This window comes from Macrobrachium rosenbergii, chromosome 8 (assembly GCF_040412425.1).
Source record: "Macrobrachium rosenbergii isolate ZJJX-2024 chromosome 8, ASM4041242v1, whole genome shotgun sequence".
Taxonomy (NCBI): Eukaryota; Metazoa; Arthropoda; class Malacostraca; order Decapoda; family Palaemonidae; genus Macrobrachium; species Macrobrachium rosenbergii.
In genome coordinates this window covers 12,398,851-12,426,350 of record NC_089748.1, presented here as the reverse complement: position 1 = coordinate 12,426,350, position 27,500 = coordinate 12,398,851, and the positions used below count along the sequence as shown (strand labels likewise).

Here is a 27,500-nt window from a genome sequence, read left to right as displayed (position 1 = left end):
TGCCCTGGCACATCATTGTAACTGCACACTCCTTGCAAAACACGGCAGTAAGGGTGCTGGTGGACTCAATGTGGTAATCTCTTCAGGAACTGTCTAAAGTCACATTCTGTCGGAGTCTGTCCATGAACTAATGATAATTCACAACCACCCACAGATACAACTCGCAACTGGAAAATACTACTGTCACACACATACTTCTCTCTAACTAAAGTACAACTTGTCTTATAATCAACTCCCGAACCTGATATTGATCTCCCAAAATGAACATGGTCTCTAATCTATCCCATGTCACTACTGAGTCTCCAAAAAGCACTCGAAAAAGGTCTAATAACAAAAAGGTTTCATGTTACTGAACCAAACAAAACTACTAATGCAAAAGTCAAACACTCTTAATGTGAACTAATTCCAAGTGTGTATCTCAGAATAATCACAGTCAACTCACTACTAAGCACAATAACTCTACGGAACTCACTCATAAAAAAAACTATCCAACAAAAAAAAAACTCGAGAATCCTATCCAAACACTAAAAGGTATCATATCTCGTAAAAGACATGAAAGTTCTACTCTTGTTTAGCAAATATTTCTTGCAACACCTGACTAATTCTCAACAAAATAGCAATTGACGTAATGGCAATCGCTCCCATGATCTTAACAACTACAATTACTCACAATACAGCTCCCTTCATTTTTAAAAAAAAAGAAACTGAGAAAAAAATCCAAATACTCAAATACGATCTCCCAACCCGAAAAAAAAGATCAGACTTGTTCGGTCCGATATACTAAGTACCTCCCCAAAAAAAAATAATCCTAAACAACAAAGATATTGCGTCAGATGACAAAACTCATCATAACACAATAACACAATAACACACTAACACACGGGTCAAATCTCGTATGAAATTAGCCCATGTCTCAATTCCTAAAATCATTCGAAAACAAATGATTAAGAACTTCAACATCTAAAATGAACAAGAGACAAAAAAATAATAAATAAATATCATATATATACAAATATCAACCCATTTATCCCTCTAACTATATACAAATGTTCCATTACATGACTATATACAAATGTTCCATTACATCCCAACTTTCTTTAACTTTGAAATATGAGTCAATTTCGTCACACAGTAATTACATCTTTAACTACAAATCTATTCCCTCTTTTGATCTCTACAATCTCAAAAGTCCGTGGAACTTCGGACTTAACTTATAATTCAGATCATTCCAAACATTCACTTTAACAAACACTCTATCACCCATCGAAAAAGCTACTCCCCTCGATTTCGCGTTACTTTTCTCTACCATTGCACGTGAACTAAGTTCAAGTTCTTTACTGATACGTGCAAATCTTTCTCTCGCTGTATTTATCAATGAAGTGACCGTAACATCACCCTGAACTTGCTCTGGTAACAAATCAAAAGGTCCTTTCAACTTGTATCCATACAAAGCTTCTGCTGGAGATATCTTAATTGTGTCATTCATCATAGTATTGATACTATATCGCACTTCATCCAAAGATCTGTCCCAATGTGTATCGGAACCACCCACCGTCATGCGCAAAAATTCGATTACTTTCCGATTCGCCCTCTCACATAACCCATTTGCTTCAGGTCTATACGGGATTATAGATACTTTCTTTATTCCCAACAAATTAGCAAGACCGTCTAAAGTCTTATTAATAAACTCCCTACCATTGTCTGTGATCAGACATTCAGGAACACCATATCTACAAATTATCCCCTTAAAGAACGCTATACCAACTTCCTCAGCTGATTTGTATTTCAGTGGGAAAATCTCGACAAAGCGAGTCAACTCATCAACAACTACTAATAAATGTCTATAACCATAAGCGGACTCTGAGAAGTTACCCAGAATATCCATATGCACTCTCTGAAACGGCCTATGTGGTATGGGATATGAACCCAAACGACACGACACTGTCGTCGCTGGCTTATTTGCATTGCAAATAGCGCACTTCTTCACAAAAAATTCTACTGCGGAAAACATATTTTTCCAAAAGAACTTTGACCTGACGTTTTCATACGTCTTGTCCACACCTAAATGAGGAGAACCAAATTTACAATGTACAATGTCTAGAACTTGTGGTACTAGACTCTCTGGCACGATGATTTGTGTAATCTCACCCATGCTTCGAGTACTTCGCAAGTTATACTTAACTTTCCTCACCAATAAATTATTCTCCAACTCTAGACCAGAAAAAGGCAACTTATACCCTTTCTTCGGTGAAACTCCCTAAGAAATGCCTTAGCATCTGACAACAATTTATCTTCATCTTGCTTTTGTTCGAGCAAGCCTATGTCCCAAGTGACATTTTCACCCGTAATATAACACACTGCGTTACTCTCACTATCACGAATAACAATCTCTCCCGAGACTGCCGACTCACTATTTCTCCCCGAAGTATGCACTGTAGAAACGTGTATGTCCTCTACATGCGATCTCTCAGAACTACTAATATCAGAGACATTAGACACCAAATATTTACTCTCTTCTCCCACACAGGATTCGGTTTGTATTTCCTCATCCTCGACCGGAAAATATCTGCTCAATGCATCTGCAACTACATTATGCTTACCTTCAATGTATTTGAGGTTTGCATCAAAATCTCTCAATGTTAGGAACCAACGTGCTCTCTTGGGCGACAAATTTGGCTTATTAAAAGCTCTAACAACGGTTGATGATCTGTAAAAATCTCAACTTTATTTCCCAACAACAACTTAAAATGAACAAGGCTAGAGACGACTGCGAAAGCCTCCTTGTCCACAACTGACATCAGCCTTTCGTTACTACCACGCGTTTTGAACTTTTCTGCTATAAAAAATAAATCAGTCAATTGGGTAAAATCTAAACTAAAACTTTCCCAAAGCTCAAAATTTCTGCATCAAACAAACGCACCTAATACCTTCCTGACTCGCGTCAGTCACTAAGGTGAAATAGACGGTTGACTAAAATCTGAAACTTCAAAACTGGTGGGTTCACAAATAAAAAAAATTTTTCAAAAAGGCTACAATGGCTTTAACTTCACTGACTCCCTCTTTAGAGATAACATGTCCTAAATAACAATTTTCTCTACAGAAACTCACATTTGCCAATTTGAAAAATATAAATAAGTTCAAAAAGCAATTGTTGACTATCACCCCAAACAAACTTAACGTCTTCTCACACTAACAAATCTGTCAATGGAGACGCTATTGTAGAAAAATTCCGCACAAAACGATGGCTATTTGTTCATTTTCGCGAAAAGAAACCCGACATACCTAAACGAACGAAAGTCTTGATCTGTTTCCTGGTTTTAGGAACTGGAAAAATTCACAATGGCTTTAACTTTCTCATCATTCACTCTAAAGGATCACCTCTTTAGAGATAACATGTCCTAAATAGACAATTTTTCTCTTCAGAAACTCAAATTTGGATTTTTATTAAAAGACAGTTGTCCCAGTGAATTTGAATTTTGCTATTTTAATCCAGCGAAGATTGCTCCTATAATCGGCTCAAAAATTCAGAGGTGTCTTGCTTTAGGACTTCTTTAACACCTTTAGATGTTCTTCAATTGTATCTGTGCATAAACCCAGAATGTCATCCATGTATTTTTAACACCGACTTTCCTAATAAGCCATGAAGTACTGTGTTAACCAGTCTAGTAAATGTTATTGGGGACCCTTGTAATCCAAAAAATGGCATCCTATTAAACTCGTAATGTCCCTTTGGTACCGAAAATGCTGTATATTTACGGCTACTCTCGCAAAGGGGAACCTGTAAAAACCCTTGCATAAGATCTATAGATGAATATATATTCTTGCCACCGATCTCAACAAACAAATCAGGCAAACAAGCTACAGGATATCTATCTGGGCATGTTTTTTCATTCAATTTACGAAAATCTACACAAACTCTGATACTACCGTCTTTCTTAAACTGCAAATAAAGGAAAATTAAACGGAGAATTGGACGGTCTAAATAATGCCTCCGACTCCCACTTCTGAACTTCTTTTTCTACTTCTTCTCTGATCTTAAAAGGAATTCGATATGCTGGAATATATATGGGATTTGTACCCTTTTCTAGGCGGATTGAATGTTCTAAAACATCTGTAACTCCTAATTTATCTCCCTTCAAAGCAATGATATCTAGATATTCTTTCAACACTTTCTCTACTTTATCTGAATACTCAGGATAATCAACTTTAGCCAAATGTTCATGCAGAACCTGACTTCGAACTGTTGCTCCTCGTTAGGAAACATATTCCCGTCTCCACAAAAACTCACTAATTTATGTTCTTCCTTAAACTCTTCAAAATCAATTACATAAGTACCCTTGTGATATTTTTTCACTGAGTCTTGATAGCTAACTAATTCTACTGTAGTCACGCCTGCGACTGAAACTTCATTTACTGACACCGTACTCACAACGTCTTTGAATTTCTCGGTTCCCTCAACAACGCACACTTGAGAAGGAAACTTTTTCTCTTTCATCGACACTTTAACCAATGTAGGAACTCGGTTGCAATTCAATATCTTCCAACAAAAATCCTTTGAAAGATCTTTGCGGAATATCTTCACTCTCTAATGACTGTGTTACACATGTCTCAGACTGTGTCTTAGGTTTCTCACAAGTTTTTTTCCTGTGTATATATGGAACAAAACAACCTGACTCACCTATTGTAATCCCCTGAACTCCCGTAAGAATGTTGATGTTATGTCGCATGCAAGAAGGGTGTCCTAGCAAAACCATTTCACCTAAGGCTAATCCTTCTATGACCAAAAATGATTCTACTATTGTCTTTCCACCGATACAAAGCGTAAAGAAATGACGAACCTAAAATATTCAGTTTCCTCGCTTGTACATCACACACTGTCTCACTAGTAGGGACTAATTTGCACTCTGGAAACTTCAGTGAAAAAGGTCAGCATTTACTAAGTTAACTGAGCTACCAGAATCAATGAAAATAAAAATTTCACTGCCATTAGAAAAATCCATACAATCGGCCTAGGTTCTAGTGACTCTAAGACCTGATTGCTCATTATCCTGTGTCCGTTTTCGAACTTATCTTGTGAAAATTCTGCTGTTCCTTTGTGTATCTAGAACTTGCATCATGTGGAATTCTCCTGTCATATCTAGAAAAACCACCCCGTGACTTCCTGAATAATCTCTACTCTTTGTGGCTGGGCAAAATCTCCATCCATGATCTGAAGATTTGCAAACTGAACAATATCTCACTCTGCAATTTGATTTACTATGTCCTAGTTTATCACAATTAAAACAACGTATCGTTGTGACTGATCTCTCTGGAATTTTCTTCAATTCTACTCGTGCACATGTCTTCGCTGTTGCATCATTTCCCGAATAAGGGACTAGCATTGTTCTGTGGTTTCAAAAACCGCAGCTGACATCTTTGCACCTCCTGTACAAAACTACTGTCCAGTGTCAGGCATTTTGATAAATTTTTATTAATCTGTGCAAACAAAAAGGATTCGTCTGTATCCTGATCAATTCTCTTATCAAAACTATCTACAATTACATCTGGGACCGACGTTAAAAAATAAATAAAATGTAACAATCTTTCAAAATTATCTAAGGAGATATTATTTCCAGTTACCCATGGAGAGCCTGTTATAGATTTCTTTAACTCACCTACTGCCTCAAATAAATTCGCACTGTATGTGACCAGTGAATCATTGCCCTTCTTTATTTTGAAAAACTCTCGCAAATTCCGAACTGCACATTCACGTTGAACTCCGCCATAAGTAGCTCGTAGAAATTTCTGCAGTTCATTCCAAGTTTTACACCTTCTGAACCCGAAACTGCGTGCTCGTTTAAAATATCTCCTTTATCTAAAAATAAATGATTTAGCCTCTGTTAAAGCTTCAGCGCCATTGTAATTTTCTTGGAATTCAGATAATTGTTCACTGACTCAATGAAAGTTTCTATATTTTGGGTTGGCTTCCCGTCAACTAACCCTTTAAAATTAGTAATTCCCGCATAAATGTTCATCACCCTATGTACCACAATTGATTGGGATGTAAAAATGCATCGTCCGGCATTTTTGTGAGTAATTACACGCCCTGAGCGTAACATGAATAAAAAAGAAACCAAAAATAACACTAAAAAAGGCAGAAAACTACCCCCTATAAAGAAGAAACAGAAAACAGAGTTCTAAATAAACGAGAATGGGGTACTCACCAATTTGAAACAGAAAACGGAGCTCTATCAACTTGTGACGCTAACCTGAAAAGAAAATGGAAGGTGTTGACTTCCCACTATTGCTTGGTTAAACATAAATATTGTTGAATCACCATTTAACTAATTAACTCACAATCGCCACTAATCACACTTATTTGGGTATTTTGTTAACCCCAAAATTGCTCTAGAGATCATCCAGATCTATTTCACAACTCCCCACTCCCAGTACTCGAATAGAGACGGAAAAAAAGATTCCCGTATTAACATAAATAAATCACGACCCTTATCATTCCCTCTTAAGACTGACTGGTCGCTTTAAATTAGAGGCTAGTCTGTGTCTTGGGCATCAACGTTATCAATTAGTTTATTAGTAATCTCCCTTTTTCGCCATCATTAAAGCATAAAATAATTAAGACTATTTAAAATTTTATAAACCGCTAACCATTAACATCTGTTACAATAAACAGATCAACACTTTTTTTAGTGTACCAAAATGATCTTAATAATCTAACTTCAGGAAAAAGAAATAAAAATAAATTCGATCTCACTCGCATTCCCCTCTCTCTCTCAATAAATCTCTCTCTCTCTCTCTCTCTCTCTCTCTCTCTCTCTCTCTCTCTCTCTCTCTCTCTCATCGTTTATAAATAAATCCACCCGACCTCTCTCATTCTCTCAAAATAAATTAAATGGACTATTTAAAGAAACACAATCTTTCCTACAAAAATAGGTTTATTATTCAAATAACCCAACAAGAAATGAATAAAACAAAGCAAAGATTAAAATGCATAATAAATGAATTATCGAGTCAGATAACTAAACTCTAAACTGCAAACACTTCTGATTAAAGAAGTCTCATTATGGCTAATAGCCTGAAAATACACAAAAATCTCACATACTCCCAAATCAATAACTAAAGTCATGTCAAAAAAAGTCTACTACATAAATAAACTGAATAAAAATGACTTGCATGTGTCCCCTTTATCAAACCCCAGCTATTTAACAAGTCCACCATGTTATTCCAATAAGTCCACAGACATCTGTCGAAAGAATTAAACATGATAGAAAACTCCCAAAAATATATGAAATACAAAACACAATAATGGAAACATAAAATGCATAGCCAAGATATGGCAAACGTAACATAACAAAATAATAATATAAAAGAGGATATGAATATTCATATTAAATTTCCCAAACAAAAGTTCATAATGATTAGAAAGTCATGGTAAAAATCACAAGTTCAATTTTCTCCCATAAAAACAGAGATTTGAGACTCTACCTTATCTGCCGATTTTCAAAGCCTGGAACCACTCCAAAGTTATGACTGGACAACTGCAGTTCTATCACGTTAATGAACGATCAAACTCACTTTTAAGGCAGATTTTGGCATAATCTAGATCAAAGTAACGCACGTACTCACAAATATACATAACGCCATTGAGATCACCTGATCTCCAATATTGTTGAGCTTCTCAATAGAGCTGAGGAATCAAACTATGCACTGTTTCAATACAATCTTGCATCAAATCTCTCGCCCTAGTTCCATCTCACTCCTAACCTTCCACGATAACATCTTGAAGCATTGAAGCTATGAAATGCATATATGTGTCCATTAAATACATCAACGCAGGTCTGACAATGCTCTTGTACATTTTTCCCTTCATCTTTACATTAAATCTTTTGTCACATAACACACCTGATGTTTTCCTCCAATTGCACCAAGCTGAATGTATTCTGTGATTCACTTCCTCCTCCATCCCTCCACAATCAGTGACATACGACCCAAGGTACTTAAAGGATGTAGCTCTTTTTACTTCTGCCTGCTCTAAGTTGATGCTTCCCTCTTGGTCTCCTCCATTCATCCACATATATTCCGTTTTTGCTCTGCTTATCTTTAGGCCTCTGTCCTCCAATGCACTTCTCCACAACTCCAATTTCCTGTCTGCTTCTTCCTTACTGGTGGTCACTAGCACTATGTCATCTGCAAAGAGTACACTCCAAGGTACCTGATCTTTCACTCCAGACACTATCACATCCATTACCATATCAAAAATATAGGGACTCATGGCAGAACCTTGGTGGAGTCCCACTTTCACCCCAAACTTGTCTGTTGTTCCCACTGAGCTTCTTACCTGTGTTGTTGCTTCTCTATACATATCATTTACAATCCTCACATATTTTTCTGAGACACCTTTTTCCCCTCTTGCACCTCCACACTTCTTGCCTAGGCACTCGATCATATGCTTTCTCAAGATCTATAAATACAAGATGTAGTTCCTTTCCTTTTTCTCTATATTTTTCCATTACTTGTCGCAATACAAAGATGGCATCTGTTGTCCCTTTTCCTGGCATGAACCCAAACTGTTCGTCACTTATAGATGTTTCAGCCTTTTAGCCTTGCCTCTATTATTCTTTCATAGATTTTCATGGTATGTGCCATCAGCTTTATGCCCCGATAGTTGGCACAATCTTGGATGTCCCCTTTTTCTTTGTAAAAATGGGGACTAGCAGGCTGTTTCTCCAGGCGTCAGGTATCTTCTCCTGCTGGTAGATTTTATTGAACAAGTCCCACAAGATGTCAATTCCCTCCTCTCCTAAGCACCTCCACTCCTCGACTGGTATTCCATCTGGTCCCACTGCTTTACCTTTCTTCATTTTACTTAGTGCCCGCCTCACTTCTCTCCGACTAATCCTGGGAACTTCTCTTTCATTTGCTACTCCATTCTCAATGATATTCCTGGGATTTTGTTCATTTAGAAGATTTTCAAAATACTCTCCCATCTACTTTTAATTTCCTCCTCTTTTGTTAGAACCTTACCATTTCCATCTTTAATTTGCTTAATGTGTGTGAGGTCTTTTGTTGCTTTGTCTCTAGCTTTGGTTATCCTGTGGATGTTTCTTTGGCCCTCAGGTGTGTCAACATTCTCATACAAATCATTAAAAGCAGCAGCCTTGGCTGCTATATATATATATATATATATATATATATATATATATATATATATATATATATATATATATATATATATATATATATATATATATATATATATATATATATATGTATTATAAATGCAAATTGTAGGTAACATATAAATCAAGAGAGAGCACATTTCTGTTCATTTGGTTATATTGTAAATTTCAGGGCATATTTCTTATATGACAAAATATTTTTTTGTGCAAAAATCAGCCCTCTACCTGTCATAGTTTCATAGTTAATGCAAAATAACCATAAAATATGTTCTTTTGCCATTTTCTCAAAACTTAGGTTTTTCAAAAATAAAAGCTTACAACTCCAAGAAGACTGAACCAAATTGGATGAAACTTTTACAGTGTAGTATAACTATACATCTTGATTTTGTACATGGGAAATTTATTTTTTAATGAAACTTTTTTTTTGCATATTTTTAAAAAGTTTTAAAATCCTTTTATCCAATGCAAAAAAATTAAATTAACCCTTAAACGCCTACTGGACGTATCATATTCGACTAAAATTGTCTGTTGGGTGCCAAGTGGACGTACTGTCACGTCGACTACAAAAATTTCAACCTTCGTCAACTTTGACTCGACCAAATGGTCGAAAAACACAATTGTAAGCTAAAACTCTTACATTCTAGTAATATTCAATCATGTACCTTCATTTTGCAACAAATTGGAAGTCTCTAGCACAATATTTCGATTTATGGTGAATTTTTGAAAAAACTTTTTCTTACGCCTAACTCGGTAACTCTGCGAAAATTTCAGAAATTCTTTCGTCATTTTGTCGTAATTTTTGCACTGTTCTATATTAGCCGTTATGTAAAGTTTTATATATGAAATTGTGCGCAATTTCATGTAAAATACAGCAAAATACAACCCATGGTTGTAGCTTTTATCAGTTTGGAAATATTTTCATATAAACCACGATAACTGCTGTAAAATTTCAACCTTCGGGTCAACGTTGACTCGACCGAAATGGTAAAAAACGCAATTGTAAGCTAAAACTCTATACATTCTAGTAATATTCAATCATTTACCTTCATTTTGCAACCAATTGGAAGTCTCTAGCACAATATTTCGATTTATGGTGAATTTCTGAAAAAACTTTTTCCTTACGTCCGCACCAGAAATTCTTTCACACGTTGTTGTAATGTTTGCACCGTTTTATATTAGTCGTTACATAAAGTTTTATATATGGAAATGTGCGCAATTTCATGTAGAATACAACAGAAAATAACTCATGGTTGTAGCTTTTATCAGTTTTGAAATATTTTCATATAAATAACGATAACTGCCAAAATTTCAACCTTCGGTCAACTTTAACTCGACTGAAATGGTAAAAAAACACAATTATAAGCTAAAACTCTTACATTCTAGTAATATTCAATCATGTACCTTCATTTTGCAACAAACTGGAAGTCTCTAGCACAATATTTCGATTTATGGTGAATTTCTGAAAAAAAACTTTTTCCTTTTACGCTGTCTATAACTCTGCCGAACATCTCAGAAATTCTTTCGTCACGTTGTCGTAATGTTTGCATCGTTTTACATTAGTCGTTACATAAACTTTTATATATGAAAATGTGCGCAATTTCATGTAGAATACAACAGTAAATAGCTCATGGTTGTAGCTTTATCAGGTTTGAAAATATTTTCACATAAATCACGATAACTGCCAAAATTTCAACCTTTCGGTCAACTTTAACTCTACTGAAATGGTAAAAAAACAATTGTAAGCTAAAACGCTTACATTCTAGTAATATTCAATCGTTTACCTTCATTTTCCAATAAATTGGAAGTCTCTAGCACAATATTTCAATTTATGGTGAATTTTTGAAAAACATTTTCCTTACATCTCTTGTGGTAACTTGGCTGAACTTCTCAGAAATTCTTTCACACGTTGTCGTAATATTTGCACCGTTTTATATTAGTCGTTACATAAAGTTTTATATATGAAAATGTGCGCAATTTCATGTACAATACAACAGAAAATAACTCATGGTTGTAGCTTTTATCAGTTTTGAAATATTTTCATATAAATCATGATAAATAGAAAAATTCGACTTTCGTCAATCTTTAACTCGACGAAATGGTCGAAAAACTGCAATTGTAAGTTACTTACAGTCTAGTAATATTCAATCAGTTAGCTTCATTTTTCAACAAACGGGAAGTCTCTAGCACAATATTTCGATTTATGGTGAATTTTTGAAAAAACATTTTTTACGCCTGGCAATCAAGTTATTTAATTCATGCATCATTTTGTGATAATATTTTCTCTGTGTTGCTTTGATCGTTTTACAATTTGTTATATACTAAAATCATCGCAATTTAGTGTACAATACAAAGAAAAACAAAATAACCCGTTAGCTTCAACCGTTTTGCTCATTACGATTTGTATAAAATTATATATGAAAAATTTTTTGCGCTGTCATATATTTCAATATTTATATATGATAATGATATTTTTTTCATTTCTGATGGTTGCATACTAAACTTCAGGAATGACAAAAAAGGAGCCAAAAATGAACTCTTAATCTTAAAAACCAAGCGTGCTGTGATTTTTTGAAAAAACTTTTTTCCGCTTCGGCTAAACTCACCGAACGCCAAGCATACGGAGACATTTTTGTAAATAGAGGCTCAAAATTTTAAGGGTTAACTCAGAAATCAATTTCTAAATTTCCCCACAGTGAAAATTTTCATTATTAGTTGAAGAATAAGTGGTAAAAATTTAAAGCATATCCCTTCATTCATAAGGTAGTTATAAGCACTTACTTTATAATGGGGCCTTATGGAGTCAGCACTCCCCTAAAATTGACTGTACCCTCTATGAACATGATGTGCATGTTCTCTTTATTTTATTGGATTGTACCTTCATTATGACATTATGACTGTCTTATGAAGTTTACCCAGTGATGCAAAGAAAACTTCTTTCACTCTGTGAGTGAAAAAAAAATGACATCCCATGAGTTAGGGGTAACATTAGTATACCTACGTACTTAGTATCTGTAAATGTGCTAGTGTGGCAAATACAGTACCCATTACAATATTGTGCTGTAGTTTTACGTCAACCATTTATTTCTTTTTTAAGGGTAATGTATTAAGCTAACTTGCGAATGAAATTTCAGTAACTTTAATTTCATTTAAAAGTTAGCTTAATACTTTGGAAGCATGATTAGGGGCATATTTAGTGTTTAAACTCTAGCAATAAGCAATTATTAGCATTTTTAGTGACTGTACCTAATTTATGCAACCCCAAGGGGTTCTGGAACCTAACCTCGTGTAAGTTCGAGGTATTACTGTATTTCAAGTCAAGAACTGATGGACTCTGAACACTATGAACTCAGGAACTAGCTAACGCCACACACACACACACACACACACACACACACACACACACACACACACACACACACACACACACACACACACACACAAACAGCCTTGTAGTAGGTCTGGGGAACCTATTGCAAGCATGTCCCAGGAAAAACCATGATAGATGTTGCTGACTATGACGGCCAGCAGTCCAGTGAGGAGCAAGCTCTTCCATGTGCACTTCTGAAGAAATTCAAGCAAGGAAAAAAGTTAAGGTTGGTTTTCCTCTCCCTAGAAGTGCACATGGATGACCGGGAATGATCAGGCTTGCAAACTGGAGATAGTGAATGGGCAGACCTGTGCAACAGAGGTTGTTAACAAACTGAATCATTGGCACTGCCCTCAATCACCTGCCCCTGCAAACAAGTGTTTGGGTCACCGTCACTCCCAGCATAGGAGGAACAACCATGAGACTTTTTTAGCTTTTGTGTGGAGGGCAGTTTTCTGGGCCCTGTTTCTAAAGTAGTCTGAAGTGGAAGAAGACCGGGTAAGGTTTGGGTTAGGCACAGTACAAGAAGGGGTGATATTGGTGGGGCATTGACTTTAGAAAACAATGACAGAATCTTCCTTACCTTTTTTCTTCTTAACCATATTTCTTCCCCTGGAAAGGTGACCAAGATGCATAATCAACACAGTTTAGAGACAGTAACCTTTTCTTGGCTTCTGAATGCCAAAACAAAAAATGAGGGTCAATGGCAAATGCATATATGAATCATACACACACACGATAATGCCCAGGACAACTACCGTTTGTTAATCATTCTTGTGAGAAGAATTATCAGATATTGTCATTCCAGTAACCATCACTGTGAGAATAATCCATAAAATATCCACAATCATCAGCAACTCAGAAAAATGTACATACTTGATAAATCAGCTTCAGTAACATTCATGTGGACTGCACTCTCAGTGCATTTACTCTGTAAGCTGGTAAAAGAAAAAGTTATGCTGCCCAACAGAGTGAATGATTGGGTTGTCCACCACCACACTCAATGCTGCCAGTTAACTACCTTGTCACCAAGTTACAGCAGCTGAATTACCTATCACCAGAGGTTTTCCATATAAAAAATGAATGTTTGTGGTCTGGTAGGAATAAACGTAACTTAATTGTCCTAAATCACTTATCTCCTTTTTGATTCACCTGTTTAACTGTTCCTGTGGACCAACGGAAATATGTACATTATTTTGTGGAGTAAGTTGTGTCCTTATTAGTCCATAATTTGAGGTACAAGTGCATTTGTATTATAAAAAATTTTTTCACAAGTTAATTACTTCTGTCCTTTGCACATTTGGTATCTATCTTTTGCATTGCTGTACAGCAGTGTAAAGGATTTTTCTGTGATGTATCACATATTCTGAGGGTTTTTTGTGTACTTTTTTTTAATCAGGTATGCTACCTGTTTCATTGTTTTGTTTGGTGGCTCTGTTTAGTGTATCTTTGAGACTGTGCAGTGTTTCCTGCGTTGGAGACTTTTCCTTTAGTCTAGAGTGACTAAGAACCATTATTTCAGTTACTTGATCCCTGCAGTTAGCTGCACTTACTGCTGTTTCATATAAATCAGTATATCTTGCTGCAGTCTTTTAGGTGAATCATGCTGCTCTTGTTTTGCCTGCTGTTTCTATCAGTTGACTGCTCTGGTAGCTGTCACTCTGTCTGCACGTACATTGCTTGTATTTATGACCTCGGTACATGCAACTTCTGTGATACTCTTTGACTCTGTTGTTTCTATGGTACTTGTGCCTTCCTGCTGCACCTGTGTTGTATGCTCTTGCATTACTTGTAGCTCCTATGGAATTCACTTTCCATGCTGTTCCTGTGGTACCTTTCTTTTGGCTGCTTCTGCTATATGTTTGCATTGCTGGTGACCCCTGTAGGCCCCTCTGCCTCCACTAATTCTCTTTCCAGCTGAACTGGTAGTTCCTGTAATTCCAGTACTACATGTATTGCCTGCTCCTGTTTTTTTTTTTTTTTTTTTTTTTTTGGCTACCACTGTTGAGCCTCTTATTGGTCTGCCTTTACCACTTCTCTAGGTAGATGTTCCCAAGAACTTCCTGTCGCAGACAGAGAATTGAGAATCCAGTCACCAAAGGTCTCCTGCACCTGTTGGTCCCACTAGTGGCACCCATAGGTGAAGTTGACCCTTGGTGATGGAAGCAAAGTACTTTTAGAGGAGGGGTCCTCTGGGAATTGAGACCATCACAGTTTGTCTTGCAAGTCCAGTCACCACCCTACTTACGAACATTCATGTTACAAACAGACAGGATTACAAGTTAAAATTTTGTTTGGAGTGCTCCCCTTTGCCACCTGCAAGTTCAGATTTTGTTCTGCATTCATATTCTGCTAGTAAGAATTTTTGCAAAGAACAGAAGAACACGAGGAAGAAGAAGAACCTGTTCCTTTAACTCCTTCCCTGATTATCTCAAGTATTGTCATGATTAACTATCATGTATTCTTATAATTACAAGAATACTCATTCATACTTGTAAAATATTCCTGCTTATTTCAATCTTCCTGATTTAACTCTATGAATTCCCATTTTCTATATTTCCTCTTCTCATAGAAAACATTTAGCATGTATTTTTGTCAATAGATGGCAGTGTGCAGTGTTTACATCGTGGACTTTCAATGTCAGATGCTGCTCCTGGAAATTCTCAACTAGTCCATAATTTGCAAAGCATGGAAAAAATACTAAATTTTAAATGTTGCATGAATCTAAATTTTATTTTCTTCATTTTACCTTTCTAGCATCCAAAATAATTCTTTATAATAATGCATGATTTAAAAATGCAATGAAAATAGTATAATCTGACTCCCATTTAACTCAGGAATGTAAATATAAAAAAAAAAAAATTATTCACATATTAAAAACCAACTTACAAACAATTCAATATACAAATGTCTGTCTGGAATGTAACTTGTTTGTAAGTAGGGTGGTGACTGTATAGCAACTTTCATCAAAGCCACAGGTCCAGTTAAATGAAAATTACCCTTTAATTATGGAAACTGGAAAATTTTCTGCTTCCAGTAACTATTGGTAGAGCGTAGCAGTTGATTACTGATTGAAATGTACACTGAAGCTAGTGAGTTTAAAAAACTCCCCTTCCTCCTTGCCATTTTCTTCTTGCAGTTCTCTCCCACTAGGAAATTCATTGATTTCTATGACCTTAGACAGTAGGTTCAGAAGATCTTGCCTAATTACACCCAAGATATCAGTGCTTTCTAAGACATCTGATACCTCCAGGGCCCATCCATTCCTGCTTGCCATAAGATCTGCTTCGACCTGTCTCATAACATTGTTTGCTTGGTCAGGTTTTCTGATGAAGATGACAAAGGGGCAGCCTGCACAGTGCAAGAAGAACCATTCATTTCTAAATTTTATATTGTACATGCTAGATCTTTAACCTTCAGTGACTGGAGTGTCTGATGAGGGAGGCTTCAGTTGCTGAGTTAAGATCAGATGTTGCTACAGTTAGCTCAGTCAACAGACTGCTCAGTGTTGTGCTTGCCACAACACCCAAAGGTCAGTTTTACTTTCCACTGTGATGTCAGACAGGTTGTACAGGATTCATGGATTTTCCTGTCAGATGGATCTGTTGCAAAGGAGGTTGTGGTGCCCATTACCCAGTCTCCTCTAACAATCTCACTTGGAGATAAAAGCAGACCAGAGATCATGGATGTCATGAGAGTTAGTTTTATGGAGACAAGGCCCTTCCCCTCTTATGTAGCAGCCAGTGGACTCTGGGAGGTAGAGTGGCAACCTTGTGCAGTTTAGAGCTTTGAACATTGAAGGCATCAGGCAGTTAGCCCCCAGTTATTGACCTTGACTCGCTGATCAAGTATCTGCTGCTGACCACTTTATGACGGAGTCAGTGTGGCACTCCATCTTGAACAGGACTGGCATTGTTGGAACTCTGAGACGTTTTACTGTATGTCTCAAGTTATCCTTCAGTGATGAAATGCCCTAAAGTTGCATGTGGAGGGAAGATATTTCATTTTCAACCACAGAAACTGTTTAAAATACAAAATTGTTATTATTAATAAATAGTTTGAGACCTCTGAATTAGTGTTCTCAACTCACATAATTCTGGCTTGCAGGGTTAGTTCTTGATTGCATTGGAACTCCTTAAAAATGTATAAATGGATAAACATAAAATGTTGAAGATTGATAAAATTTTTGTCAAGAATTCAGTTTCTGATATTTATTTGTCGTTGATTGAAGGTTTGACTATTGCTAAGGGTATTTTTGATTGTAAGTATTATCCTGCATTCATGGATCAGGTTGGGTGGGGTATCAAATGTCCATGGATCATAGGAGAGTGAGCAATTGAAAAGGCACAAGTTTACTTTGATGTAGGATTATTCCTTAAAAAAATGCTACGTTTTATGTAGCACTCTTTGGAATAACAAACACCACAGTCCAACCTGTTTTAATTTTTCATTGTCAGATTGATCATTCTTGAGTGCTTGTCATTTACTAATGATGGTGAGTTTTAGAGGCAGTAACAACTTTAGAAGTGCTGTACAAATTGGAAATGGCTATATCTAATATTTGTCAATCTTTAGAAAGCATTTGACTAAGTACTAAGATAAGTATTTAAGTGGACATCACAGAGGCAGAAGGTATCGGCGAAGCTCATTTATGAAGTGATGATGTCATAATTACCCAGGATATGGAGTGAAAGCAGTTACTGGCATATTTGAGGAAGCTTTGAGATAATTACTGGTGACTATAAAAATCATCAGTCTTTTATTGTTTATTATAATAAGGAAGGAAGCCACAAGCAGATGACAAGGTGTTAAGAGCAGAAACCGAGAAATGTATAGTAGTATACTAGTTTGAAAGCAGGAGAGATGGAAAATCAGTATAAGCAAAGCTTATTTTATGGTTACAGGAAAGGAGGCAAAGATGAAAGTTCAGTTGGGAAAGTAGCTGTGTAGATGCTGTGGAAGAGGTGTAGAAAGGAATAATGTATAGTACTTTGTTTTGAATGAGACAGAATGTCTCTTGAGTTTAAAAATATAAATTGAATAAAGAATTTTTTATACCCAAGCCATACAAGAAATGCTAACATGAAAGATAAGGAAGTCATAAAATGGTGAAAGGGCAGCCGTAAGAAGAGGCTGATCATTTTTGTTACTATGGAAACATAGCTTGTAAATCCTGCTTTAAGAAGGTAGTTGAAGGGTAACAATAGCTTGGATGAAGTGGAAAGTGTTTGCTAGACAGTTGGTAGATAAAAATTCAAATTAGTAACCAGAGAAGAAATCTTGACTACTGTACATGTATAACACATGTGTTATTGAGACATAGGCACTCATAAAGGAAATGGAGTAGATTTTGAAGATCATGTAATCTCAAAATGCCAAGCTTCATTGTTGTACTGTAATATGGTGGACACCTAAATCTTAAGTGAGGAAGTTGCCGAGGGATTTGTTCAGGGCTGAGAAATGAATTGAGATCTGAAAGATTGAGATGGTTTGTGCTTGTGATGCAAAGAAAAAAGCAGCAGTCAGTCTGAGATTCAGTAGATTTGAAAGTAGCAGTGGGATAGAATTATCGAAAATTCCAGAAAGTTGAGTATGACCAGACCAAATGAATTCAGGCTGGGTGCACAAAACAGAAGAGTTGATATGGTAGGCCACTCAGCCTACCAGGAGAGTGATGAGAAAGACTAGGAAGATCCAAATTACAGTAGTTAAATTTTTCAAAGCTTATCATATCTTGAAACCTCATGCCAAAATGATGTGCATAATCACACTGCATTCTGGATTTTTATAAGCTGATATATCAGTATGTAGGCAGTGCTTCCAATTTAAGTGTAAGGCTTTGTAAAAAAACAGTCGTTTGGTACAAAAACAATTATGCAGACCTGATTTTCGTTTTTTTTAATTGATATCCCTTTAGGGACTAAGTATGTAAGTAGAAGATTACTGAAGTAAGCCTTTGTAAAAAATAGTGGTTTGATACAAAAACAATTTATTGAGCCCAGATTTTCATTTTTTTTTTTTTTACTGATTTCCCTTTAGGGACAAAGTATGCAAGTAGAGGATTACTGAAAGGGGTCTGAATCAAAAACAGTACAGTATACTAGATGGGAATAAAGTTAGTTTTTTCATAACTCATCGTGTTGCACATGAATTTTTGCCCTAAATTTAAGTTGTGTAATTCTTTTTATATCGTTCTTTAGATAAGTCAGTGGCTGGCACAATTACTCGAGTGTGAACCTTTATCAATAACAAAACTTGAAAAGATGGAGGAGCTGTATGGGATGTCTTCTCGTAACAACTCAGAAATTAAATTCCGTTGGTTACGGCTTGGACTGAAATCACACTGGCCAGACTGTGTGGATGAAGCTCTGAAATTCATCACTGAACAAGGTCGAATGAAATTTGTAAGACCCATTTACAGGTTAGTGGTTTTGCTTTTTAGCATCCGTGGTGTGCTCTTTTTGACAAGGAAATATGTATTTAAAATTTAATGTCGGTAGCACTAATATGTGAAATGCAAATTTCATGTTTCTTCATCAGGGACTTTTATGCTTGGGAGGAGATGCGTACTCGTGCCATTGCAACCTTCAAGGCAAATAAAGATTCCATGATGCACGTTGCAGCTTATGTAGTGGCCAAAGACCTTCATCTCAGTGAATAAACTGAATGCCATATTTTTAGACAACTTTTCCTCAAGTTACAATAAGGGTTTTACGGGGATGATCAAGTTACAATTTAAGATGTATGTTAATTGATATAATAAATATTTTTAGTTATAAATTTATTTGACCCCTATATTATTTATTATTTTACAATACAGTTTGCTACTTTTAAATCATGAACTTTTACAGGTAACACATTTATTATTCATTTTTCTTGAGCATAAAAGAAAACCTGGTGTCATAGAAAGAATTGGTGAAAAGATCACTAGAAAGGGTAAAATCATACACCATGTAGTAACGAAAGCCATATATTTTTAACTTTTTGCTGATCTGTCATTTTGCAGTACCGTTTCATACCATATTGTCGGGTAAATGATGTAAAGTCAAGTCGAGTCCAAGGCTGAACAATTGCATTCTCTTACTGTTGTTGACATGATGCATCTTAAAATAGAAGTTTTAAACATGAATTCTTTTCATAATGTCAAAGAAAGTGCTCACTGAATTCATTCTAACCCTGTATTTTGTATTTTTTTTCTCCAGTTTTGAAAATTAAATTTTGTTGAGGATTAGTATTTTTAATAACTTTATTTCACATTTCTTTCTCCAAGAAAATAAAGGAAAATATATTGTAAATATTTTCTGAAAGAAATGTAAGCCATCAGTTATATATCTAATACTAATGAAAAATTTCCCAAATTTAAAGCTTTAATGCCCAGCGGTGTAAATTTATAATCATCCAAGTTCAGGTGTACTGGACAAGCTTCTCTCTGCTCTTATACTTATGGTGGTAGCTAGCATATTACTTTCACTATTATTGATTTCATTATTTTACATAGCAATTGTTCCCACACTATTTCAGAAATAAAAACTATGCTAACTAGATTTGGAAGGTTAAGAAATGGGAAAATTGTAAATTGTACAAAATAGCAAAAGAGAAACACAGTACTTGCCAAGTAAGCATCATTTGTCACAATTGTTTGCTAAAGAAAAGATACAGTACTGGGTGGCTAGGGAAAGAAAATCATTTAGACTTCCTTCACAAGCAACTATGATTTTACACTAGTGAAAACTTGCTTCTGAACAAAAAAAAAAAAAAAAATTTTTAAATAGGATATACAGTTTTTGTTTTGATTGAACTCATGAGGATGTCTGTGCATGCCAGACCAGCCTTGGACCTCAACCAACTTACATAGATGACCACAAGTGTGTGTGTGTTTATATATACACCATAAAAGGGATCAATTTATAAGGCAAGTTTTGAGAAACTCACACATCCTTGATGGTCAGAAACACTATAGTTCAAGGTTACTTAATAATAGCGGGGGGAAAAATGACATGGTCATTGATTTATGAAAATAAAATGATGGTATGAATTTATTTATTGAACAAGCTGGCTTTTAAATGAATGAAAAATATGAGAGTGATTAGTACTCTGCTCTTTTGTTGAATATTTTAGGCTTTACCTCCTTCACATTTTGTTCAATAACAACAACAAATAACAATTGAAATACTGATCATAACTTTTCAAGCTAAATTTTAAAATAAAAGTCAAATTCTTAATGAAACAAAACTTCAATCTACCATATAACTCCTCCATCACAAAACTCCACAAGATAACGAATATTCAATAGTTATTTTGTATGATATACGACAGGAAATTGCACTGGAAGACCACATTAATTTTGACTATTTTTTAAATGCTATAGTTCTTCATTATACAATCTAAATCCTGATGCTAAAGATTTTGATACTACCTGGTATTCAGTGTAGCTCATTTCCTTTACCTACTTGAAGTTTTCCTTATATACAATCATGAATTTCCGTAATTCTTTAGGTTAAGCATTGCAAACTTTCAGATTTCAAACAAACAGGAAATATATGTGTATATATTCTTCACATAAACCATACTGTCTTTATTACACTGTCCCTATATCACGACTGAAGTTACTTACTGCACTATATAACGATATACATTAATAAATATTCTTTTAATAGTCTTACACCTTACAGGAAATGAAGTACTATACACTCCATCAGTTGGCTTAAAATCCATTTTGTGCATTTCCCATTTTGCTAAATTGCTAGCTGTCCTTATCAGTGAAAGCAAGTTAACCTTACCTCAACTGTATAGTATGCTTCCAAACTCATAAATAAAGTGATATACAGGTGACTTAATGTTATCAAAATGATAGGAACTGAGGAGACTTGGTGATCACTCATTACTAGCTAACATAAATATAATTGGTACAAAGTGTTGATATAAAAATTTATTTTATTAATTAAATTTACAATATATGTCAGTTGAATAATTAAGGGGTGCAAAGCCTTACATTTTTTACTTTAGAAAATTAAAACCACATGAGGTACTGTACATGAAAGTCACAGGCACAAACTCAAATCATTAACAATGCTACTGAGTCTCCATGGTAGATTTATGCAATTAATATTACCTTACTGGTGGCTACAGCATTATATAATTTACAACCTACTGAGGAGTAGTGCTGTCAGTACACCCCACACGGAGCACTGTAGGCATTACCTAAGGTTCTTTGCAGCGTCCCTTCAGGCCCTAGCTTTAATTCTTTTTACTGTACCTCAGTTCATTTTCTCTTTCTTCCATCTTACTTTCAACCGTCTCCTAACAGTTGTTTCATAGTGCAAGGTTTTCCTCTTGTTACACCTTTAAAAGTTTTTTACTCTCAATTTCCCTTTCAGTGCTGAATTACCTCATATGTTCCAGCGCTTGGCCTTTGGCCTAAATTATACATTCCATTCCATTCCAGTCTTTTAAGAATATATTACTCTCTGGTACACTGAAGTTTAGTTTAGTAATTTCTGACTAATCTAGATTACAATTTTAAGTGTTTGCAAGCAAACAGTTCGTTACAAACAGAGAATACAGGGTATGCTTGAAAAATATTAAGGTTAAGTTGAAAATATGAGAAATGATTCTCTGGATTGAACCATTGGCAAAAAAATTTTTTTTTCTCAAACTACAAAAAATATTAACATGCCAGCAAAAGATTTGCTGTGTGAATCTAGTTCCATAAATTATAGTTAGTTATAAATGATTTGTTTAACCAGACCTCTGAACTCTTTTAGGGTTCTTCTCGGGCTGGGATATAAAACTTATAGTGTACTTTTTCTGTAACAAATTGCCAAGAATTCAAAGCAAGCCACCATTCATACTTCCTTAATATCGTAAATATACCAATTGATATGTAAGGAGCAATGGCCATTAATCTATTACCTGAAAATAATTTTTGCTGATACCTAAATTATTGTGAAAGTGATAACACCAAGCTTCGTTATTTTAAAGTTTAAGAGTATATATGCTTTTCTGGTACTGCTGTAAGTATAAATACTGAAAGAGTTGAGGTCACATACATCACATTTAAGGTATTAATTAACTTGATGTCCTTCTGTTTGTTTTGAAACAAAAATAGAACAAAAACCACAGTATTATTGTCATGAAACAATGTTGAGTTTCACTAACAGAACTGCATACTTTGAATATGATTTGAGGTTTTCTCTCTCATTGGTAGGTAATGTTCCTTTTAAAATCCTCATTGACAGTTATATTGCAAACTAAAGATACAAGTGATGCAAAGTTTGAAGGTAAGATTTAAAAAACCTGACAGTTTGGAAGAGTTAACTGAATACATTACGGCAACCATCACAGTACATGCTGAAAAGACTGCAAATTTGAAACTTTACAAATTTTCTTCATGCCTTGACTTCTTTGTGCTTTAAACTGAATGCTATACACTAATTTTAATATTTTCTCTACAATGTAAAATAAAATCGTGGTCTTGGCTGGAAGCATTGTTCTTCCAGTGGAAAGCACTGAATAGGATACAATGTCTGTGCTTTAAAGAGAAAAAAATTAAATGTTCTTTTAATTCAAGCCAAAAGCACAGTATTTTTCCAGATTAACTTTAGAATTAACTACAGTTGTTTTTAAGTAATCTTTCCTAATTCTTTCATAATTACTACAATTGGAATTTTATGTTAAAAGTCCCTGCTCAAACATAAACAGATACCAAGAAAACTGAGAATACAGTATTCTTATATTGACATACTTTTCTCAATACTACATGCATCCATTGAACAAGGAGTGATACTGGAGTAAGATATGCATACCAATAGCTTAACCACAGAGCAAAAAGTCTATTTTTTTTTTTGCATCAGTAGAAACAAATGATCATTAAAGAGGATTTGGTTTAGAGACTGAATGTAACAAATCTGTTGTGGATAAGAAGTTGAGCTTTTTTTTTTTTTAGTAAATATTAATGACAGTTACAATTTAGGTTGACTTTGACATGAAAAGTTTAGAATGAAGATTTGGCGCATGATTCATAATATACAGTAAGACTAATAACCATATGGAAAGAGTATTCCAAATGTAACTTAAGATTTCCATTCTAGTATTGTTATACATTTACCTGTATGCTATAGTGTATATTTAAGTAAGACTTGTTAGGTAGACAAGTCCTTTACATCTACTGTACTTTCAAATAACCCATTCAGTTTCTATATACAAATCCATAATCATGCAAACCTGTTATGCAGTCATGCATAACTATAAAAAAAAATTTACAGTAGATTACATTTTCATTTTACATCAATGCTGAAAAAATAAAGTAAATTCAAACATATCAAGGGCGTAAAATCCAAGGTTTATTATATGGTAGTCTGTTCATGTTCTTATCATTATTTCTAGGGGTATTAAAACAGTTTTGAAATGTAGAACTCAGTTCTAAATCACAAGGTATAGAATTTACATTATATACAGATGCAGAATGTTGCACAGGAAATCCAAGATACAGTACAGTACAAGCATTTTCCTCCGCAGTCAGAATCATTTAAAAGCTCACAAAATCTTGTGAGGCTTTAGCCTGAATTGAGCCTAGTCAGGCTCTAGCCCCAAAGACTCTTTCTTGAGAAATTTGAGTTCAGAAAGTGAACCCTCACTAAATTCTCTGATTACAGTATCACTGCTGCTGCCTCGCTCTACAGACTTGGTCCTAACTTACTCTTCAGAAAGCTTCCAAATGTTTAGCTGTGATGTAATTTTCACAGGAGTATAGAAATTTTCTTATTCATGATGCAGGGAAATGACAGAAAGATTTAGCTGTCGTCTACAAAAAGTACAATCTTTTTATCATGTGCCAGAAGCATAAGTGTAGACTAGTATCCAAATTCAAAGAGGAAACATTCACCTTTATTCTGGAAACCTATTTGTTTATTTAGAATATTTTCATTGTGATCCAATTTTACTAATTATTGGTAGATTTTATAAATATAAGAACTGATGTCATTATTTCTTTTATATGCAAGAAGATGTTAAAAGCTTCTGTACCAAAGCATGCATTCGAGTGTATGTACCATTAGATGGTACATTATGTTTTAAGATGATATACAAAAATCTGCTGCTGTTTCTTATCTGAAATGACATGAATTAGATATGTATTACTAATCAGCATCAAAGTTAACATGGTGCTTATGTCCTACCATAGATTTATGTTAGGTAGTGATTTTACCAGCATGTAGGGAAATTCTGCAATGGAAATCTGAGAAGAAAGCATTTTCTCTTCCTAAACCATTATGCCAAAAATATTACAATAAAATCCAGTATTACAGTACTGTCCTGCATTCTGTACATTTATTTAGAACAAAATACACACCATACCACTTATAGAAGCATATTTCATATGAATATTTTTATAAATATCACTAATGTATTATTCTCTAGCATAATAGACTGAGAATAAATAGCTTGAATCATTAAAATGAGTTGACAGTACAGTATGTGTAATTATAAATACCTCTGAATCGAGACTGACTTATCATACTAAGTAAAAAGATAATCAATATCAAAGTAAAAAAATAATTAAAAAAAAATCAACACAAAAGGAGTAACATGTCAACTATGTATTTTGATTCAGTAACTAAAATTTAAAAAATGGAGTCTTTGTACAGTTACTTTCCCAGCTTTTATTAGTGAGTTAGCATACCATGAGTTAAAACAAATATCACAAGCTGAATAATAAGCTGTCTGGCATCTATGTCAGTGAAAACTAGGTGTTCTCACTTGTTTTTTCTTGTAACAAATGCAGTTCTGGTGAGAAACTAAAGTAATTAAGGTTTCTCACTAATTTAGCATAGAGAGAGTACTGTACTTAAAAGTTTTCCACACTTTCTTTTATAAACTGACACATCAGTGCCGAAACACATGTTACAAGGAACTTTTTTGACTTGGTTATATCACTTTATTCAAACTATCACGTTCACATACCTGAAGTACAGTACTGTATGTTACGTGATATCGAACATTATCTTATAATTATAAACAATAATATTGAGAATGAGAAGCAGCATAGTACTTAGAATCATACACAAAACACCCTCTGTTTCCTGCTGGCTATCATTTCGTACAGAGGGGGCCTGTGTGTCTTCTTGCCTGAGGTTCTTCTGTTCTTGTTTTTCCAGAGAGGCAGCTGAGGCTAAGTAGGTTTCCAAGAAGTATCACTCAAGGTAAATATCCTCAATTGGGTATGCTGTCTCAATAAACTTCTGGTAAAATCTTTGGAAGGCGCGGCTGAAATTTAAATGTAAATCACTGAGCTGTTAGCTCTAATTGAGGCTCAGCTGGAAAGTAAAGGCTGATGAATCAATCAATAGTGGCTTGAATTACTTGAACTTTCAAGTGGATTACAGTCATTCAAATCTGCAGAGAAGGTGAATACATAAATACCATGCCACTACCATTCATTACTTTATCCAAGTTTTCCTAAACCATTTACTGCACACTAAACAAATAGTCAAGATAAGAAAGAATTCATTACCGAAGGGAATCTATTTGTATAAGTTGGCCAAGTTTACATCCAAAGAATATGTTCAATTGAGAAACAAATCCACAGTTATGTAACTGTACAAAGGTATTTGTACAGTTGCATAACTGTGGATTTGTTTCTCCATTTTAAGATTCAAGCTACTCTGAATATTTGTTTAATATATTCAATATAAGGACATTAGAATGCTGTATCGTGCTGTACTACCACTATCAAATTGAAGAGCTGAAAATTTTGTTTACCATATATAATTAACTATCAAAAATGGCATTACATTTTTTCATTTTCATAACAATTTGTACTGTACTAAAATCTGTTCATTTTCACTCTGCTATACATGATCTAGAATAAGAACATGAAACAAAATTTAATGTAAAATGAGTAAAACAAGTAACAAAAAATACTGAATAACTTTTACAGTTATTAGGGAACTCCACCATTTTTATCTTTTCTGTCATAAAAATAAAATACTGTACAAAAATAAATACCACTAAACATGTTCTGGGGGACCAGAAATCAACTCACAAAGAATAGACATGGCTTTCTGTATTGGTGTTAAAAGAAAATAACCTACCTACTCATCTAATTAAGGCCACTGATATAAAATAAAATGCAGTCAACTAGTACTTACCCTACTGCCTCTGCAACAGGTCTGGTACTGTCATTGCTTCTGAATACATGACAAGCAAACCTCTGGATTGTAGGATGTTTAGTAATAAAACCAAAGTAACGATGGTCCTTCGGATGAAAAGCACAGAAGGAGACATGCTTCAGATGGTAGAAGTAATCATGGCATGGCACATGGTTGGGCTGTTGGTGAAACATATAGAATAGTTTACTACTGAAGAATTTAATGAGAAACAATTTGAATCACTACTGCAACAAACACATGCCGTATTTCTTATTCTATTGGTGGTAAGGGTTTTATGTTAGTGATTCTGTATTAAGGAGTTGTTTTCCAAACATAAAAATTTATCAGTAAAGAAAGAGGGCAGTTGCAACAAATAGGTCAAAGTATAAACCTATAACTCTGGCTTGAACAGCTTTGGCTTTCTTTGTTAAAAAAAAAAAAAAAAAAAGTTTCCTAACATCAAATGACAATTATTGTCACAGGATTACTTATAATTGTTCATATTTAATAGAAGTACTATAAAATATTTTATCTTATCCTGTTCAAAACATGAAAGAATGGATATACTGACACTGCAGAACCTAAGGCAAATGTGATGAGGTTAGTCTTCCTGTATTACGAAATTGCAATAAAATATACATTACAACTCCTGTGGACAAGATCTCCCAAGTAATGAGAGGTAGGCCTTCAATAGACCTCAAAGTACTACCATTTATTTTCCATCCAGTAAAAAATTTCATTAGCAACAGAGAAATGGTGCTGATATTCTTATTATATATACACTGAACTCATGAGATCTAGTCCTAAGTG

General features: G+C 34.8%; 2 protein-coding genes across 4 annotated transcripts in view; one reads left to right on the top strand and one right to left on the bottom strand.

Moving 5' to 3' along the window:
• The window catches only part of LOC136840604 (leukotriene A-4 hydrolase), a 168,366-nt gene extending 148,595 nt beyond the window's left edge, over positions 1 to 19,771 (top strand). For both annotated transcript variants that reach the window (XM_067107288.1, XM_067107289.1), the window contains exons 12-13: positions 18,744 to 18,964; positions 19,084 to 19,771. In XM_067107288.1, coding sequence (XP_066963389.1) covers positions 18,744 to 18,964; positions 19,084 to 19,204 — 342 coding nt within the window. In that variant the 3' untranslated portion in view covers positions 19,205 to 19,771. The remainder of the gene's footprint in view (positions 1 to 18,743; positions 18,965 to 19,083) is intronic.
• A 4,171-nt stretch (positions 19,772 to 23,942) lies between these two features.
• Aplip1 (JNK-interacting protein Aplip1) overlaps positions 23,943 to 27,500 on the bottom strand; it is a 435,485-nt gene continuing 431,927 nt past the window's right edge. For both annotated transcript variants that reach the window (XR_010853664.1, XM_067107287.1), the window contains 2 exons: positions 26,691 to 26,869; positions 23,943 to 25,806 (listed from right to left, as the gene is read on the bottom strand). Coding sequence is in view for 1 of the 2 variants with exons in the window: in XM_067107287.1 (XP_066963388.1) it covers positions 25,734 to 25,806; positions 26,691 to 26,869 (252 nt within the window). In the remaining variant the exon portion in view is untranslated. The remainder of the gene's footprint in view (positions 25,807 to 26,690; positions 26,870 to 27,500) is intronic.